General features: G+C 34.2%; 1 protein-coding gene across 1 annotated transcript; it reads left to right on the forward strand.

Moving 5' to 3' along the window:
• The first annotated feature begins 3,922 nt into the window (after nucleotides 1-3,922).
• Nucleotides 3,923-16,943, forward strand: LOC128242742 (E3 ubiquitin-protein ligase MYLIP-like). Its single transcript, XM_052960013.1, has 6 exons — nucleotides 3,923-4,109; nucleotides 5,393-5,583; nucleotides 5,955-6,356; nucleotides 7,694-7,950; nucleotides 8,326-8,498; nucleotides 12,790-16,943. The coding sequence occupies exons 1-6, from the start codon at nucleotides 4,023-4,025 to the stop codon at nucleotides 13,108-13,110; spliced, it is 1,431 nt and encodes a 476-aa protein (XP_052815973.1). The 5' UTR covers nucleotides 3,923-4,022; the 3' UTR covers nucleotides 13,111-16,943.
• The last annotated feature ends 3 nt before the right edge of the window (nucleotides 16,944-16,946 follow it).

Consider the following 16,946-nt stretch of genomic DNA (forward strand, 5'->3'; position numbering starts at 1 on the left):
ATATAACACACAATATACATTTGAAATAGGCCAACATGACCCGTGATCAAATTCATGGAATACAATAGCTTACGTATACAAATTCAAATTCAAATAGCGAACAAGTAAACAAGCATAATTGTATCAAATACATAGCAGATGTACCTAGGAGAGTTTGATATACATATCATAAATACATAAATGATCTTAACTATGAAATATTATATCTATATCATAGTATTAACAACAGTGTCTACAAAATACAATAATACAACATGCATATGATATGTATTAAATTTGAAGTTTAATTATTTTACAAAATATACTACTTGACAATGTGCGTTATATTCTTAGAAGTACAAACGTGTCTAACTTAAATGAATATGTCCCATTCCCACCCCCACTAAAAGAGCGAAAACGAAATATTAGGAGGGTTTACAGGGTAAAGCTATGTCGATCTTAGTATTGTTTTGCTTACCAAAATAAAATGCATTGTGATTTCAAAGAAAATGTTATACAGCTGAGAGCACACAGTTTCTACTCATTAGAAATCTATACGTGAACATACGTTTTCCTTATTTCAAATGCATTAAATATATATACAGCTAAATTTTTTAAGATGTTTGCATTTTCAGACTTTAGCAACGAAACTGCCTTAAACATGCTCGGTCTCTCCCTATAATATTTCTTAATGTATTTACATCGTATGTCGTTGTACAAAAGACATTCAAATAACAGGTGGTACTCATCTTCTAACTTATTGCATGCTCTACATAAGCGATCATTTCTAGAAATATTTGTCCATCTTCCAGTCTCAACCGAGAGCCGGTGTGATGATAATCGTAATTTAGTTAATGCTATTTTATATTTATTAATGTTTACATTCTTCAAATATGACTGAAACTCAAAATTTGCAAACACTTTATAGAACGACGCTCTAGTTGAGTTTTCTAGTCTGCTGTACCAATTTTGGATAAAGATATCTTTTACTCGACGCTGAAAAATACTGATAAATGTTTTTGTGTTCCCCACCCCTTGGGCAATCCAGACTTCATGAAAACCATAATTGCACAACATATTTTGAACATTTACTGCCCAATTCATTTTTCTTGGGTTATTTTCAATTTCATTTAACATCGTTTTATACATAACCTTTGAATACTTTCTGTCACAGCAATCTAATATTTTGAACCAGTATTTTAAAATGTACGTCAATCGCATAGAAAACAAATCTATTCTTCCTAATTCACCATATACGAAATCATTTTGTGTCGAAGTTTTAACCCCTAATAAGTTCATACAAAACATTGTATGAATTCTTTCTATATTGTTGGCACTGGAAAATCCCCAGACCTCACAACCATAAAATAAGATGGGCTTAACTAATTTATCAAATAGATCTAACACATGTTCAGTTGATATGTTGGCAAAACTCTGAAGATACCTTTTTAGTTTAAAAATAGCCTTATTTGCCTGACCTGATAGTGTTTTATAACATTCCATAAAAGAGCCCCCAGATGTGAAAACAATACCTAAATAACAATATCTTGATACAACATCTATTTCTGAGTCACCATAATGGAATTTCAAATTTTGAGGTAGTCTACCGCCTTTCCTAAATACAACAACTTTAGTCTTATCCTTATTTACAGATAGCTTCCATCTGTTACAGTAGTCATGTAAAATGTTTAAATTACGTTGCATTTCCTCACTTGTTTTGGCAAATATTACAATATCATCTGCATACATCAATAGAAATAACTTGATTGTATCAATATCTTTTCCTTTGGCTCCATTCAAAAATAATTCATCTTCTAAGTCATTTAGGTACATAGAAAAAATAAACGGGCTTAAACATTCCCCTTGACGAACACCAAGAAAACTTTCAAACAATTCACCAGTTTCTCCAAAAAGCTTCACTTTTGTTTTGACACTACTATATATACCTTTTATAACCTTAAAAAGTTTTCCTCGAAGACCTAACTTATATAATTTATACCATATGTTAGGTCGAACAAGATAATCGAATGCTTTAGAGTAATCAACAAATAAACAATACAATTGTTCATTCGCATTAAGGACATGATTTATCAAGCTATGTAAAACAAAAATATTGTCAGTAGTTCCCATTTCTGAACGAAACCCGGCTTGTGATTCAACGTATATGTAATTTCTTTCATGTAAATTGGTGTTTTCCATACACCATCGTTTAGAAGCTTATGGGCGGTGAGGCCTGACATCTAGTGGTATAAGACAAATCCTGTAAATCAGGTTGACAAAGTATTTGAGTTATTGCCCTCTGTTTAGTTAAACAAATTTTGGTCCGAAGCATAACTCATAGATCTTTGAGGTATTGACTTCAAACTTCATATACATATAATGCATATATACACATATTTTTGATTGAGAGAAGTGAACATAAAGATGAAATATAGAATGAAAACACCTGTAATTAACCTACATGTCAATTTGGCGTACTACCCAACACATGTATATAAGCAGCGTTTTACTTCCCATATCTCAGGTGAGCGATTCAGGGCCATCATGACCCTCTTGTAACATAATTTCTCTTCGTACGAAGCCTTATATTGGGGGTATCAGTTACATTAAAGAAAGATAATATCAAATATACGATTTGAACAACTAGTTCCAGTTGTGCACCTTTGTCTATGAGCTGTTTGAGTATGGCGTTGGAGATTTTAAATAACTGTCCGCCATCTGACCGACTGTCGACCAACAGATATAAGAGAAAAGGGGAAAACTTTTTCAGCGTAAGATGGCATTAAAATAAATCTCTTGGAAATCGTGAAAGGAAATGCAGCTATTGGTATATATACTCACAGGTTGCAAAAACAAACATTTGCGTATGGTGGCTACAGCCTATTCATCTTGAATATCGCGTTTTCACGGCGAAAATGCTTAGCAGGGTTTGGGTCGGGTACGGTGCGTGTGTGTGCATGGGTGTTTGTTTGTACACTGTTCTCGTGAAATTCCAGCAAGGACTGGATATTTTTTCTGGTTATCCGGGACAAAGGTTGAAGACAATTTTGCTATGAGATAAGTTATGGGTGTCTGCCCGCACCTATATGACTGCCTTATAGTTTGACCCCGTCATTCCCGATGCCATAGAAAATATACAACAACAGGGTGCCGGCTGGTATATATACGCCAAAAAATCAGTTTTGAAGTCAATATATGTCATAGCCGCGATAAATTGACATGAATGGCCCCACAGCGCCGACATATTGTAAAAAAGGGGAAATGCTGCCTTCTTTAGCGCCACCCCGCCGGTGTTGGTCGAGGTTCCATCAACATTGCACAGATCATGTGATTTGTATAATGTCTTCGTTCAAAGATTTGCGCGCCATCTTCGCGACGTGCACGCGCCAGCCGATCTAAAAAGGTTGAAAATAGTATTTGGGGCCTTCTTATCTATATGCACTAGCGGATTCCGAGATGGGGCGTTCTCGGCGCACAGGAAAAGGGAATAAAAAAAACGCTCAAAAAGCCCGGACTACAAATTGTTATTCTGTAAAGCGACATGCTGCTGCCATTTACATTTCGAATCTGAGGTAAAGTGCGCATGTCAAAAGGTTGCACTCCTAAGTTACGCTCTTTCTCGCGTCAAACCCAGCATTAATTAATATAATAATTATATGTATACACCAAATGTCTATACTGTACATTATATATTCACCAATCGTGAAACCACGGCCATCTCCGGCAAGCTTCGAGATACTGGCCGAGCTATTCCGATACGCTTGGTGAAGTATTTTGAAATAGACTATACACTTTCACAAATAGATATTGCGTCACAGTCGTTATGATTTGTAACCTTTAATAGAATTTCCAGAGTCTATTTTTGTCCGCGCACATGGGCTGTCTCTGCGCATGTCATAATTTTATTTCCTAAAATTTCATTGGTTGATACAACCGGGTTCACGACTTCCTGAGCTGACCGAGTTTTTCATTCAACAATGAAACTTTAGCGGACAATGATCGAATTGTGAAATTTCATGTGAGGTTTTGGTTTAAAAGAAGAAATGGAGTGTTTTATATCGCTGCCGAATTCAACAGTGTTTGATATAGTGGTAAATTCCAAAGGAAAGGGCCAGCAATGCATGGATACGGTAATATTTACTGTTTTATTACACTTTACCGATCGATTGTACATGCACATGATGATGACGTCAGCTGTTGGCAACATGAATAAAACTGCAAAAGCTCCAAAAGGGATAAAGATATCAATTGCATTTTATTTGCAATTGATTATTTATGTCATTATTAAAAGCTGAACATATCAGATTTTGATAAAAATTAGCAATTAATTGACTTTTCAATTGGTGTTTCGCACCAGTAACCTTAGGCTTGGTCATCGTTATACTTTCTGACACGTCCAGTTTCAGGACATGTGCAATCTTTGTTCTCTGCTTTCATGTACACGGTCACCATCCATCAATTAAGTTCCCTGTAACTCACCACGGTCAGTGTTTCTTTTTGACTGAAAATGGGCGCCGAAGTTCATGTTTTTTAATGCATTCCTCATCTCTTAAAATACTTCAAACCGGCACCACAGTGCCTCTGCTTTGTTTTCCTTGTTCATAATTATAAGGACCCTGGCCTCATTCACAAAAAGGTGGAAAAACACTGACAGTATCCCTTCAAATTAATTTCAGGAATTCTATCATCAATCATATTGAGCACATTACAGAAAATTGCACTAGGAAATTCTTTTTATATATATGATATATATGCTATCGGGTGGACACCAAAAGTTAATATTTCACTTCTGTTAAGCAACTCATGAAATAAAGTTTGGGTGTTAACTCAGTGAAATATATGATGATCTTACACTGAAACAAACAATTATCCTCTTAATATCAATTACCACTCTTTGATGTGTTGCATCAACTCCAATGTAGATTATTAAATTTGTATGCCTTTCGATGGTTTATAGAGATCTATCAGTGATATAAAAATGACATTGCCTTTTTTCAAACATTTCTCTTTGAATTTGTTCACTGTTTTGAAATCTTAACCTGTTTTCACATCCTAAATCATACTTGGTCGTGTGAAGGGCTTGGACACAAATTCAGTGACATCAGTTCAGATATAACATTGTGTTAGCATTTATAATGGTGAGCTTTTCCTTTTTAAGTACAATTAACTGTTTGTTTCAATGTAAAGATAGCAATAATTTAAACCTTGTGAACACCAAAAGTAACACAGCAAAATATATTGCGATCTTACACTGAAACAAACAATAACCATTGGACTGAGTAAATGGTTGTTTGGGGGGCAGCAGGTTTTTATTATCTTAAAGGAATGAGAAAATTGTTGTTTGCAGGCATCAGGGTCCTATCGTTTATTATGAGTGTGAGTACTACTATATAACACTTGTGTCCTTTTTCAGATATGTAAGCACCTAGGTATTGTGGAACAGGACTACTTTGGTCTGCAGTATCGCAGCAGTAAAGGAGAGAACCTTTGGTTGAACCTAAGAAACAAGCTTGACCGTCAATTATTGGGGCCGGCACCATATCGGCTCCAGTTTCGAGTAAAATTCTACATTCAACCACACAACCTTCAGCAACCTGGCACAAAGTAAGTTATAGCAGATAAAACATGTTTGTGATAACTATATTTATTCAAAGGGTAACAAGGGGTAGTCATAAATGGGTTTTCCTCAAGGACAGAGAGTTTTACATTAGATAAATTAGATTTAGCATAAGATAAAGCAGTGATTTGGCATTGCAAAATCTCTCAGTGTATCATAATTAATTTTGAGTGATTGATTGTAACCAACATAGTATTCATCTTTGATCAACATGACATGTTATCAAACATGTTACCAAAATCGGAATATAATCAATCTTAAACAATAAGTCATTAACCAACTCAACACTAAACTCTAAATTAACTGATTTATATACATTTGTAAATGTACTTAACAGAATTAAACTTGTGTGTTTCAGGCAGCTGTTTTATGACCAAGTAAAGCTTGACTTTGAGCATCAAAAACTTGTCCCTGAGTCAGAGGACCAAGCCAAGCAGCTGGTAGCGCTGATTTCCCAGGCTGACCATGGGATGTTTGAACGACGGACACACCAATTGAACATGTACAAGTGTGTGCTGGGCCTTGTAGCGAGAGACTTTGACCCAGCCCATGATTTTATCCACAGTATACTGGACACCCACATACAGCTGGGGGACCTCAGCAAGGAATCAGCTCAGTACCAGGTGTTACAGCTCGCAGCTGGGCTGCAGAATTATGGAATGGAGTTTCACGAATCATCCTCAGATTCCGATGTTACCCAGGTTGGGATTGGGCCTGTTGGGGTGGTGCTTTTCAACAGCAATATGGATGTTGTAGAAAGGTATATATATTTTTAAATAGAGTAACTAAGTTATATGATAATCCATTTAAAGTGTATTCACTATTGGACCAGCTGAAGTTTAGTGACCACTATTATGTTTGTTTATCAACCCTTTTTTATAAAGATGCTAAATATTAACCTCATTCCCAGAAAAATCTTGTCTTTATTTTCCCAATTACAGAACAAAAAGATGTCATTTTATATACCCAATAATAAATTGTCACTTTTTTGCCCATATGTTATTTTTTTCCAATTTTATTTTTAAAAAAAAGAGAGAAAGATTGAACAATTAAAATGTTGTGTATGGGATAGTTTAATCTACTGGCCCCCATTCCTCCAAACTTCTTAAGCTTAACAGGCTTAAGTGCGTAATTTCAATTAGCCAAAATACATACTTGATTTTTTTTTATAAATGAAATATGGTTTATTGTGATTATCATAATGATAATTACTATCTAAAGTAGAACTTTTAAAGAAGTTAATATTACGCAATTTACTAAAAACCAAAAATAGTGAGCTAAGCTTAATCCTGTTATAAGGGACTTAAAAAGTTTCGAGAAATCGGGGCCAGATGTTCACTGGTATTTTACAGTTTTAACACAAACTCAATTGTCATGTTCTTTGTTGTTACATTTTTAAGATCAAAGGTAACACATGTTTGATGAAGCAGAACACTGAGTTTTGAATGATATATACATGCTCTACCTCAGCTATGTGATTCACATAGATGAAAGTTGAACATCATGCACTCTATTTCAGACAATGTATTGTTATTCTTCCTATAAAAACTGATATTATGCACACATTTCTGAAATAAAACACAACATTTTAGGAGTTATAGATACTTGTATAAATTGACTAGGCATGGAAATACTCAAATTGATCCAAAACAGATATTTTTTACTACATTTTGCAAGGGTCCTTTTAAAAAAAACTTGCATGCATGCAATGTTTGTATGTTTTAAACAGGTTCAAGTTTTTACTAACTGTATTTCACATAATACCAGAAATTCTTCACTGATTTTTAAAAATAACATTTGCTTACAAAATGCCTTTAAGCTTTTAGTTGATGACAAATTTACTTTTGCCTTAGAAGTAAAAGAAGTTAGATCATCTCATATTTTTAAACAGTTCTCAAAATGGTAGTAAATGAATATAACATACACTGTTACAGCTGATACATATATTTAGTCATAGAAAAGGACCATCTAGGCAAGATAATGAGTGGCCTAGACCGTATTTATATATCATACTTTTACCAGTTTTTAATAAGGATTTGATCAATATCTACTGGCAACACTAGTACATCAAGATCAATTATTGATTACCATTTTCAGGTTGACGTACCCTACAATCCATAAGGCTGAACACAATGGCAAGGTGAACACGCTGAAGCTGTTGAACGACAATGGGACATCACGGGACCTGGAGTTCAGACACACGTCTCAGAACACAGCTAACTCCATGTACAGATGCATCACGGAGATGCACTCATTCTTTTGGTGCGATACAGTACACACAGAGGTCTCCACCCAGTTCTGTCGTGATCTCAAAGGAACGCTGGCCTCAATATTCTATGAAAAGACTAAACTTGGTAAGTTAATGAGATACTAAGTCTAACAAGGCCTAATTAGGGAAGTTAATGTGATTATAATGTCATTTGTGTTGCTGATTGTAAAGCAAGATCTCATATTGCATAGGAGGTGTGGTGCACTTGTTTTTAATTACATTTGAGGTAGATGACTGAAACAGATACAAGTATTGAATTGAAATTTTGCTATTATTTTTTTATATCACTCAAAATATTTAATCATTCAAACAGGGACAAAAGCATGTGTTTCTGCACCCAGAATTATAAATGATTGTCTCAATCTAATTATGGTAAACCATTTATTGGATTGTAAAACTTAAAAAACACACACTGAGAAGTACTTTTACCCAGTTGTTTTATGTTGACCTCTCCTCACAGGGCTGGACTATGTGTTTGACATACAGCGAACATCTCGCGAGGCCCTGGATCACACCCGTAGGGCACTGTACCAGGCGAGCCTCACCCAGGAAGAACAGGAGGAGGCCCAGATTGAGGATGTGGACAACTCTGATTGTGATATACACACACCGGGCGCTGAAGAGAGGTGCCATGTGAGTAAACTCAGTTACACTTATGATAGGACCCTGGAGCTAGCCCAGTGATCCATCTTCAAATCTGCTTAAGTGTATACCTTAAAGACAATGTACCCAGAGGATGGCATTTATTATAGGAATAATAATTATTTGTCTTTAAAAATAAACGTAGAACACAGGATGTTTGGGAAATGATTCACTGCTAGCCTATTTTAATCAATGTCTTAATTCTACGAAAGCCTGTAATAAAAAAGTGTAGATGAATGATGATATCACTCTATTGGTGTGTCATTGAAAAAGAAATATAACTTCCTTAATTGCTCATTCAAATATTGTGCTTCTGCGCAGTATGAAAAACTCGGGTTTCCAAATTAAATGTTTACTTATATCAGGTGATTCTGATTGTTATCTATTACTCATTTAGGTTACTTAAATTACAAAGGCTCTTCTTTCACTGCCAGGTTTGTTTGCTAGAACGATCAGATTACATACTGAAAAGTGATCTTAACTTAATACAGTACCGACTTGAACTGGTTACCAAAATTTACATTGTTAAAATACGGAAAAATGATAAACTTGTCAACATCTTCCATTTGCATTTTCCACATCCTACATTCTGTAAACAGTAAGCTAACTTAGCCATTCAATTTCATTTTTTCATTTCCAGTTCAACTGCCATATTTTGTGTTCCAATCCAACTGACTGTAATCTTGTCTCCTTTCAGAATACACTTTCTTAAGTTATATTGGCTCCATTCCCAATGCTTAAACTGAGACTCTCCCCCCCCCCCCCCCCCCCCCCCAAAAAAAAAAAAAAATTAAATAATAATAATAAAAATGATAATAAATTTCCCAATTTCTTGGTTATTTATTCACCAAACCACGCCATCACCAATGGAAGATTTTGTGTATTCTTATCACATTTATTTCTCTTTTCTTTCTATTTTTCAAACATTCTTCTACCTTTAAAGCAAAATTAGAATTCCCAATTTTAGTTAAAGTGAACAGAAAGGCCCTGGCGCCATTGCAAAAATGTTGGAAATTACACTGAAGGGTGATGAGAAAACGTTAAAACATTCATATAAACATTTTTTAAACCATCTCTGGCCAGTATTGCCACCTATAATATTTGCAGTGACAACAAATAACCTAACACTACTGGTCTGGTTCTTAATGTACAAAAATTGACTTGCAAGTTCATGACTTGAAAACAGGTCAATTGAAAGAAAGCCAAGATTATGAGTAATAAAACTTGTACATATTTAAGTGTATTGAATATTCTTTGAATAGAGTAAGTAATATGCCTTGTTTCATTGTATGTAATGTCTTTATTAGAAACAATGCTTTGATCATGCATTTTAACCACAAGAAAACAAACCACTTATATGAAATATTAACCTTACAACTACTGTAATAAAGGCCTTTGCTGTTAAATACATTTTAAGTGCAAAGAAAATCAGATTTGAAACACAGCAATATTTCACATCCTTTATGTAGTTACGTCTCAAGCAGATAAAAATCTTTCCAATTGAAAAACAATTTCCAGAATCCTTTAAAGTATGTTAATGTTATATCTTTTTTTAAATCTAATCAAGCATCCAACAGTCCAGCATAAGTGTACCGGATACACATTGTACTTCAATATCTAGCTTATGAATTCTTCATCAATAAAACATTTAACCAATTAAAATGTTACAAATGCCTCAAACTCTTACAAATTATTTACATGTATACAATCTACGTCAATCATTTGGCAATGGTGTAAAAAGAAACCACAAGTTCACAGGAGTACCTAAACTAAGCATTTAGAACAGGATTTTGAGTCCAGAGAAAGTGCTTCTCATTGCCTTGAATAAACTTGATTCAGTTATATTAAAGCTGACAAGAAGTGATACTGTACAGGTGCTTATATTTGCCATAATATGTTGGTAGCCATTCTGAAAACACACCTATTCATTATAATAAGTAGCCATGTTGCCAGTTGTGGAATGACTACAAACTTAATGTTCAAGCCAATATAAGTAAAGGTTATAGTTCATTGTATTACAAATTAAATAAATTTATTCCATGGGAACGACAGCAAAGAAAAAGTTTGTTTAATTTGTAATACATGAACAATGACCACCTTATTATTATTTATCGTTGAATCTCTAGTCAGGAGATCATTTAGTATGAGTATTTATCCTTTCCATCATGTACGCCAATAACCAAAATAAGAGTGCACAAAATATATTGCTGCAACTATTCTTTCTGAAGCAATAAACTACTTGTGTAAACACTAATTTGGGTTTCATCTTGTTTAAGATATGTTTTGTCAGCTTTGTATGACTCATTGACTGTATCATGTTGTATGATGTCAGCAAGCACAAAGGTCAAGAGCAGTGTTCACAGTTTCTTAAGTACAGTTGTACTTTGTTCTCAGGTCAAGTGTTACTGAATTAATCATTTAATACTTCAGTTGTGCAGACAAATAAAAAAAATAAAAAAATGCATTTTTGTGTGTTGATCAAATTTGAAAATGTGTTATTACATTAATAGTAAGAATAATTGAACAAATATCTCTTGAAAAACAACATGCAAGCAGCCGCCTTTGTTAAGTCAGCTGTTTCCAAGCCATAAGTAGGTCAGGAAGAAATGTGTATTGATTTCCCTGCCTGGAAACAGCCAGGCAAACATCTGTTTTTAAACGTTATCTCCAGCAAGTTTAAGGCCGTTTGGTTTTGGTGTGTGCTTTAAAACCCATTTTCTCTTAAATATTATATACATGTAGGCTTCATATTAAAATTCTTTGATCAAGATTTTTAATTAATTGCCCTGCGAAGCTTAAGTGTTCAATGTGCCTTTGGTAAATAGATTCTGAAAACAGCCATTTTCTAGTGTATATTTAGATGGACATTTATTAACTGATAGAACATAGAATTTGAGGTCAATTTCCTTTTATTGTCATTTTCGTAGGTTAATGACCACAACAGAGTCCAAAGCTGCTTACAATCATTACAATGTACAATGTAGTTTAATTAGTACAAGGGGTTAAAAAAGTGTTTCAGCTTAAGAAATATCATGTTTTTTGTTTTTTCTTTGAAAAGTTTAAAATATTTTTTATGGAATTATGAATTCATAGACATAGTTTTTGTTAACATATAAATCTCAGTAAACAGTTTGCCATATATAAAAATAAATATAAGAAAAAACTACCTATCTACATGATTGTACCCATTCTAGTTTTGGAACATGAAACGTGAAACCAAACCTATTATTTTTTGTGACTAATAACGGGCTACATTTACATAGACAATCAGGGTAATTATTGTTCATTCATAACTTGGCTACATTTAAGCTGACTTCAGATCTACTTGAATATCACAAAAGTGCATCATTATTGTAATTTATTGTGGGTTTCATGCAGTGAAGTGAACAGTCTGTGAAGCATTTGTAGGTTAATTATTTTTCACTTTGACCAGCATATGCAAAACTCCATTAAAGAAGCCTTAAACTTGACCGGTCAGTCCATGTAACATTGGTCAATAAACTAACTATGGCTTGACTTTCGTGTGCTGAGGCAATGACCTCTTGGTCAAATATTAACCAGAATTTGAGAAACATGTATCTGGGGACTTCTCTTTTATTGAATAATTTTCTTCAACTGTGTAAGTCCAGTAAGAGAGGTTATTTTCAGAAGTTGGATTTAATAGTTTTGACTTGTAGGATAGTGACAACAACAATAATAATAGGGATACTGTATAAGGGTTGTTTTATTAAGTGCAGGGTGCTACAGAAAAGGGGCAGGGTAATAAATGAAACATGGGCACTTTGTATTGAGCTAAGAAGAACTTCACATTATAAATTAATCATAACATAGTTGTAAATCAAAACAAAAGAATTGTTTGATTGTCTTATAAGCAATAGTTAAATCTGAAGGCGGAAGGGTGCACAAATTTCACTCATTGAGGGTGGAAGGGTGCACAAATTTCACTCATTGAGGGCGGAAGGGTGCACAAATTTCACTCATTGAGGGCGGAAGGGTGCACAAATTTCACTCATTGAGGGCGGAAGGGTGCACAAATTTCACTCATTGAGGGCGGAAGGGTGCACAAATTTCACTCATTGAGGGCGGAAGGGTGCACAAATTTCACTCATTGAGGGTGGAAGGGTGCTATCAAACAAGGAAATGTTGCAGCACCCTTCAATAACTCTTTGGCTAAAACCCTACACTATCAAGATCAAAAAGCAAACATCGAGGAAATATTAAGTGCCCCATTTTTTTGCTTACACGTATGATGATTCATTTTATTGTAATGTTATATATTCAGGTTCTTGAGGAGACAATTGTGCGAATAAGTGAGACATACACGTGCTGCGTGTGTCGTGACAATGAGCTGTCTGCTGTCCTTGTACCCTGCGGACACCCAACGTGTTACGACTGTGCTAAACAGCTTACTGACTGCCCTATGTGTAGAAGGAAGATCGACAGTGTGCAGAGACTGTTTCTGCCTGCGATTCAATGTGAGGGGGCAATGTGCGCAAGCAGTGTGTCCCTGAAAACAGCAAAAAGTCCCCTTCACTCCCATAGACTGTGTCAGAAACGGAAACGGGATCAGTCAGTGGACTCCACCTCTAGGCCGAAGACATGACACCGGGTCATGTGCCTCTGGTAGGGGGAGTGTCGGAGATGGGACAGGGTGAGGGCCATTGCAATGCATAAACTGATGGATGCCATGAATGTGTAATATATGGACTGAAAAATGGGATGCTTTGGTGAAAGCAAAAAAAAACCATGTTTTTTCTTAACCGTTTCATTTTCATGTTTACAAATGAGATGATTTTAGATTGAGTTGTAACTGTTGTTTTGTGTTTATATGGTTACAAGCAATATTTCCATTTATTTATTGTACAAAAAACAACACAATTTCATCATGTCTTTATTCATATTGCCCTTCTTTTAGATGAAAGCAATTTCTTACAGTTGCCTTCATATTCCAATGAACGCAACATGTTCGCAATAGAATGGTAGTATGGAATTGATGCTAGTGAATGGTCAAAATGTATGTGACATCAATAAAACGAGAGCCATTATTGGCAAAAGACATTTTCAAATAGCTGAAATTAATTTATGCTCTGTTCAATTGTCTTTGAAGTGTTATTTTTCAACGTTTTAGTTGAAATACCTCACTTTTGTTTTTAATTTATTGAGTGTAAATATAAACATTGCATATTTCAGAGTTTCAGTTCATCTACAGTGTATGAAAACATTTTCTCAGTGCATGGATGATGGTTACAAACCATACCTTGCCCAAATATTTTCATACATGAATGACGTTCATACCCTCATTAGTCTTATTTTGTGTTCCAGTATGCGGTCATTTCACTGACCGTATGTATGTAACATTGAACTTGGCATACTTGGACACGAAAATAACTATTTATTTTTATGTGCACATATTTTGATTTCTGAAGTTATATTTTTGTATACATGAACACTAACATGTCTGTATATATATATGTATACATGGTGAGTGCAATAGTTTTGTGGTACATGTAAGTTTAGTTTAGTGTTGTATTATCATTAATAATATGCCAATTTCTTGCCACTGTGACGGTCATATAGGATTTTAACTCGACAATATTTATCCAGATAAAAATATGTGGTAGGGTACCCTCTTTTGGTAGCACCCTATATTGAAACCTTAACTGACTTAGCACAATTTCTCACATTTTCTATCCAATTCATAATATTTAGTTCTTGACCAGTTTCACATTTAACATAAAGTAAGATCTACCTGTCTTTGGCATAAACTGCCATAAAAAATATCACAATTTCATTTATCACAGTGTTCCAGAGCACTTTAATGCAGGGTAAGGTTTATGCATTAGATATCTTATTAAACAGGGCCATGTCCCTTTCCTACAATATTCTACTCTTTAAGCTATATTTATAACAAACAAATACAATCATGTATGTAGACTGATCAGAGATCTGTTAAATTTCCTACATGATGAATATTTGCAAATGAGGGTATACATGTACATTGTAACTGTCTTAAATCCATTGACTGTCACGGGCAGGGTGAACGGGTGGTGTTAGGGGTCTCAGGAAGATTGATGTAGCTGGTGATAAATGGGGTGGGGGAGGGAGGGGGGCGGTTGGGCTTGGCTTGGGGTAAGGAAAGATAAATGAGCAGGGTTTTTTTAAAACGGCAGTAGTGGGTTTGGTGAATCGAAAAATGATATTTGTGATATTTGGTGCTGATGTATTGTGACATGTCCATTGTTTTTTTTTATGTTGTTTTTTTACCATTTTCATTCTTACATTCATTATCATAAAATAAGAAAAATAAAAACAAATGTAAATAGTGTTCATTGGGTCAAAATAATGGCTTGTTCATGCTGTAAATATCTCATTTTCATTTTGTTTTGGATTTGTTGTTTTGCATTTTTATTGTTCAACAGTCATATACTTATGTTAATTAATGATTATCAATCAAACTGTTTGTGAATCACAGTTTTCAACTGTCAAAAGACAGGCAGATTTTACTAGACTGAAAAACTTCTGATATGCAATTTTAAGATTTTTCTCTTGTCTGCATAAAGATATACAAATGATGTCATTTAACCTGACATTGTTGAATAATGTGGCATCAGTTTGAAATGAAGTCATCATTATTATTAGCTGAGAATATGATACATGTATATTAAAAATAACCATTTAAGTCAAGTGTTTAAATCCTATACATGTTGTTTTATAAGGTTCATCAAGTAGGTATAAGTGCATTTTGTTGAAAATGGCTGCCATAATCATTATTATTGGATGATGTAGATTGGTGCAATAGGGAGAGAAATGGTTCCATTTTAAAATAGATTGTCAGTCATTGTCCTCACATTTTGTGCATGTGTAATACAACTAATATCCTATTCTTAGAATACAATCATTTGTTTTCATCCATTTCCATAATATGTACTACTTTGTCTATATGTTGGCCAAGGTTTTCTTAGGTTATGTACATGGATGAGATCAGCCCATGCCCCATTTTCTCACAACTTTTCAGCTTAACATGGTTAATCGATTTTGATAAATGAAAAAGGATCTATTATGATAATAATTCAAAATAATTCCAATTTAAATTCATTTTTTTTTAAAGAAGTAAATTAAACATTGCATACAAAAAGTAAAAATAGTGAGCTCAGCTTTATCCTGTTATAAGGGACTTCCGAAGATAAATTAGAGCTATATTTTCAAATCCGAACATTTTTTTGAGTACCGTATAAGGGATTCTGGTCCAAAGCATTTTTTTGGACTAAAAGAACCCGGTTTAATTTGTTCTCAAGGCCTTTTAAAACATCAAAAGATGTATATTTTGCTTGAAATCTGATATGGTTAGTATGAACATGATCAAGTTTACGTTAGTGACTGAATCTTGAGGCAAAGATTTTTTTTCAAAATGCCAAATGATTTAGATCTAAGAATTCCAGCTGTACACACATTCCTGTCAGTTGTGTATGATCGTGAAGCACTCTCACAGGGTATTTTCTTTTTAGAGTGATTCAGTTTTTGAAGTATTGATGATTGTTCAAATTTCACAAGGTATTTATGTTTACAAGTTTTCGAGATTCATTAAAACCTTGGGATATACACACTGTTTCCAAAACCAGAAAATGTGAAAAAATACCTTGTGAAATGATAGCAATGTACAGTATTTGTTATATGTTGCCTTTTTGCAATATTGTGCAATATGCTCTCTCAGACTATGTACAGATCACATTGCCAGCAATAAGCATAAACAACCCTTAACTTCGCTTCTCGTATCAAACGTTTTTGAAGGAGATGTGTCTAACATACGTGGTTATTTTCAGTAAGAATATTTGTAGTATAATTTTGACAAAATCTTTCACTACACATCAAACAGTTTCAAATGACGCCAGAATGATATTGGGTCACCTGACATCCCAAGTTTATATACTTGTACAAATAATTTATAGGTCCTAATTTATAGGTCCGGGATATAAGTATTTGTTTTCTTCAATTCACTGAAGCTTTATAGCTACTCATAAGAGTTCAATGAATCTGTTGTGTATTGCATTGAACTTGCAGAACTTCAATAATTATTTTTGTATAGGCCTTGAGCCTTCATGTAGTTATATTTTATTTTTTAATACTGAAATGTATGCCAAGTGCTGGTCCACTTGTACAGTCATACTGTATATAGGCGTTACTGATCTGCTATCATTCAACAGGTGTATTTGTTATATACGCATTCTCAGATGGTAGATCTAACAATCGATCGAAGGGATCAATATCCTGGTCAAGAATTTTGTTAGGTGTATTGATATTTAAAACAATTTGAAAGCAAAATTTGTTTATTGGTGGCAATTGTCTCACTGTTTCTCTCATTTATACATGTTTGTTATCATGCGAATCTGAAGAGATATATTTTGTGAATAAAAGTGAAATAAAAAAGAAACAAACACATTG

The sequence above is a fragment of the Mya arenaria genome, chromosome 8, assembly GCF_026914265.1.
Source record: "Mya arenaria isolate MELC-2E11 chromosome 8, ASM2691426v1".
Classification (NCBI taxonomy): domain Eukaryota; kingdom Metazoa; phylum Mollusca; class Bivalvia; order Myida; family Myidae; genus Mya; species Mya arenaria.

Excerpts from the sequence above, each read along its gene's own strand:
- LOC128242742 (XM_052960013.1), top strand. The coding sequence starts at position 4,023 with ATGGAGTGTTTTATATCGCTGCCGAATTCAACAGTGTTTGATATAGTG. Across the intron at positions 7,951-8,325 it reads CTATGAAAAGACTAAACTTG|GGCTGGACTATGTGTTTGAC; the intron begins GTAAGTTAATGA and ends CTCTCCTCACAG. Across the intron at positions 8,499-12,789 it reads GCGCTGAAGAGAGGTGCCAT|GTTCTTGAGGAGACAATTGT; the intron begins GTGAGTAAACTC and ends TTATATATTCAG.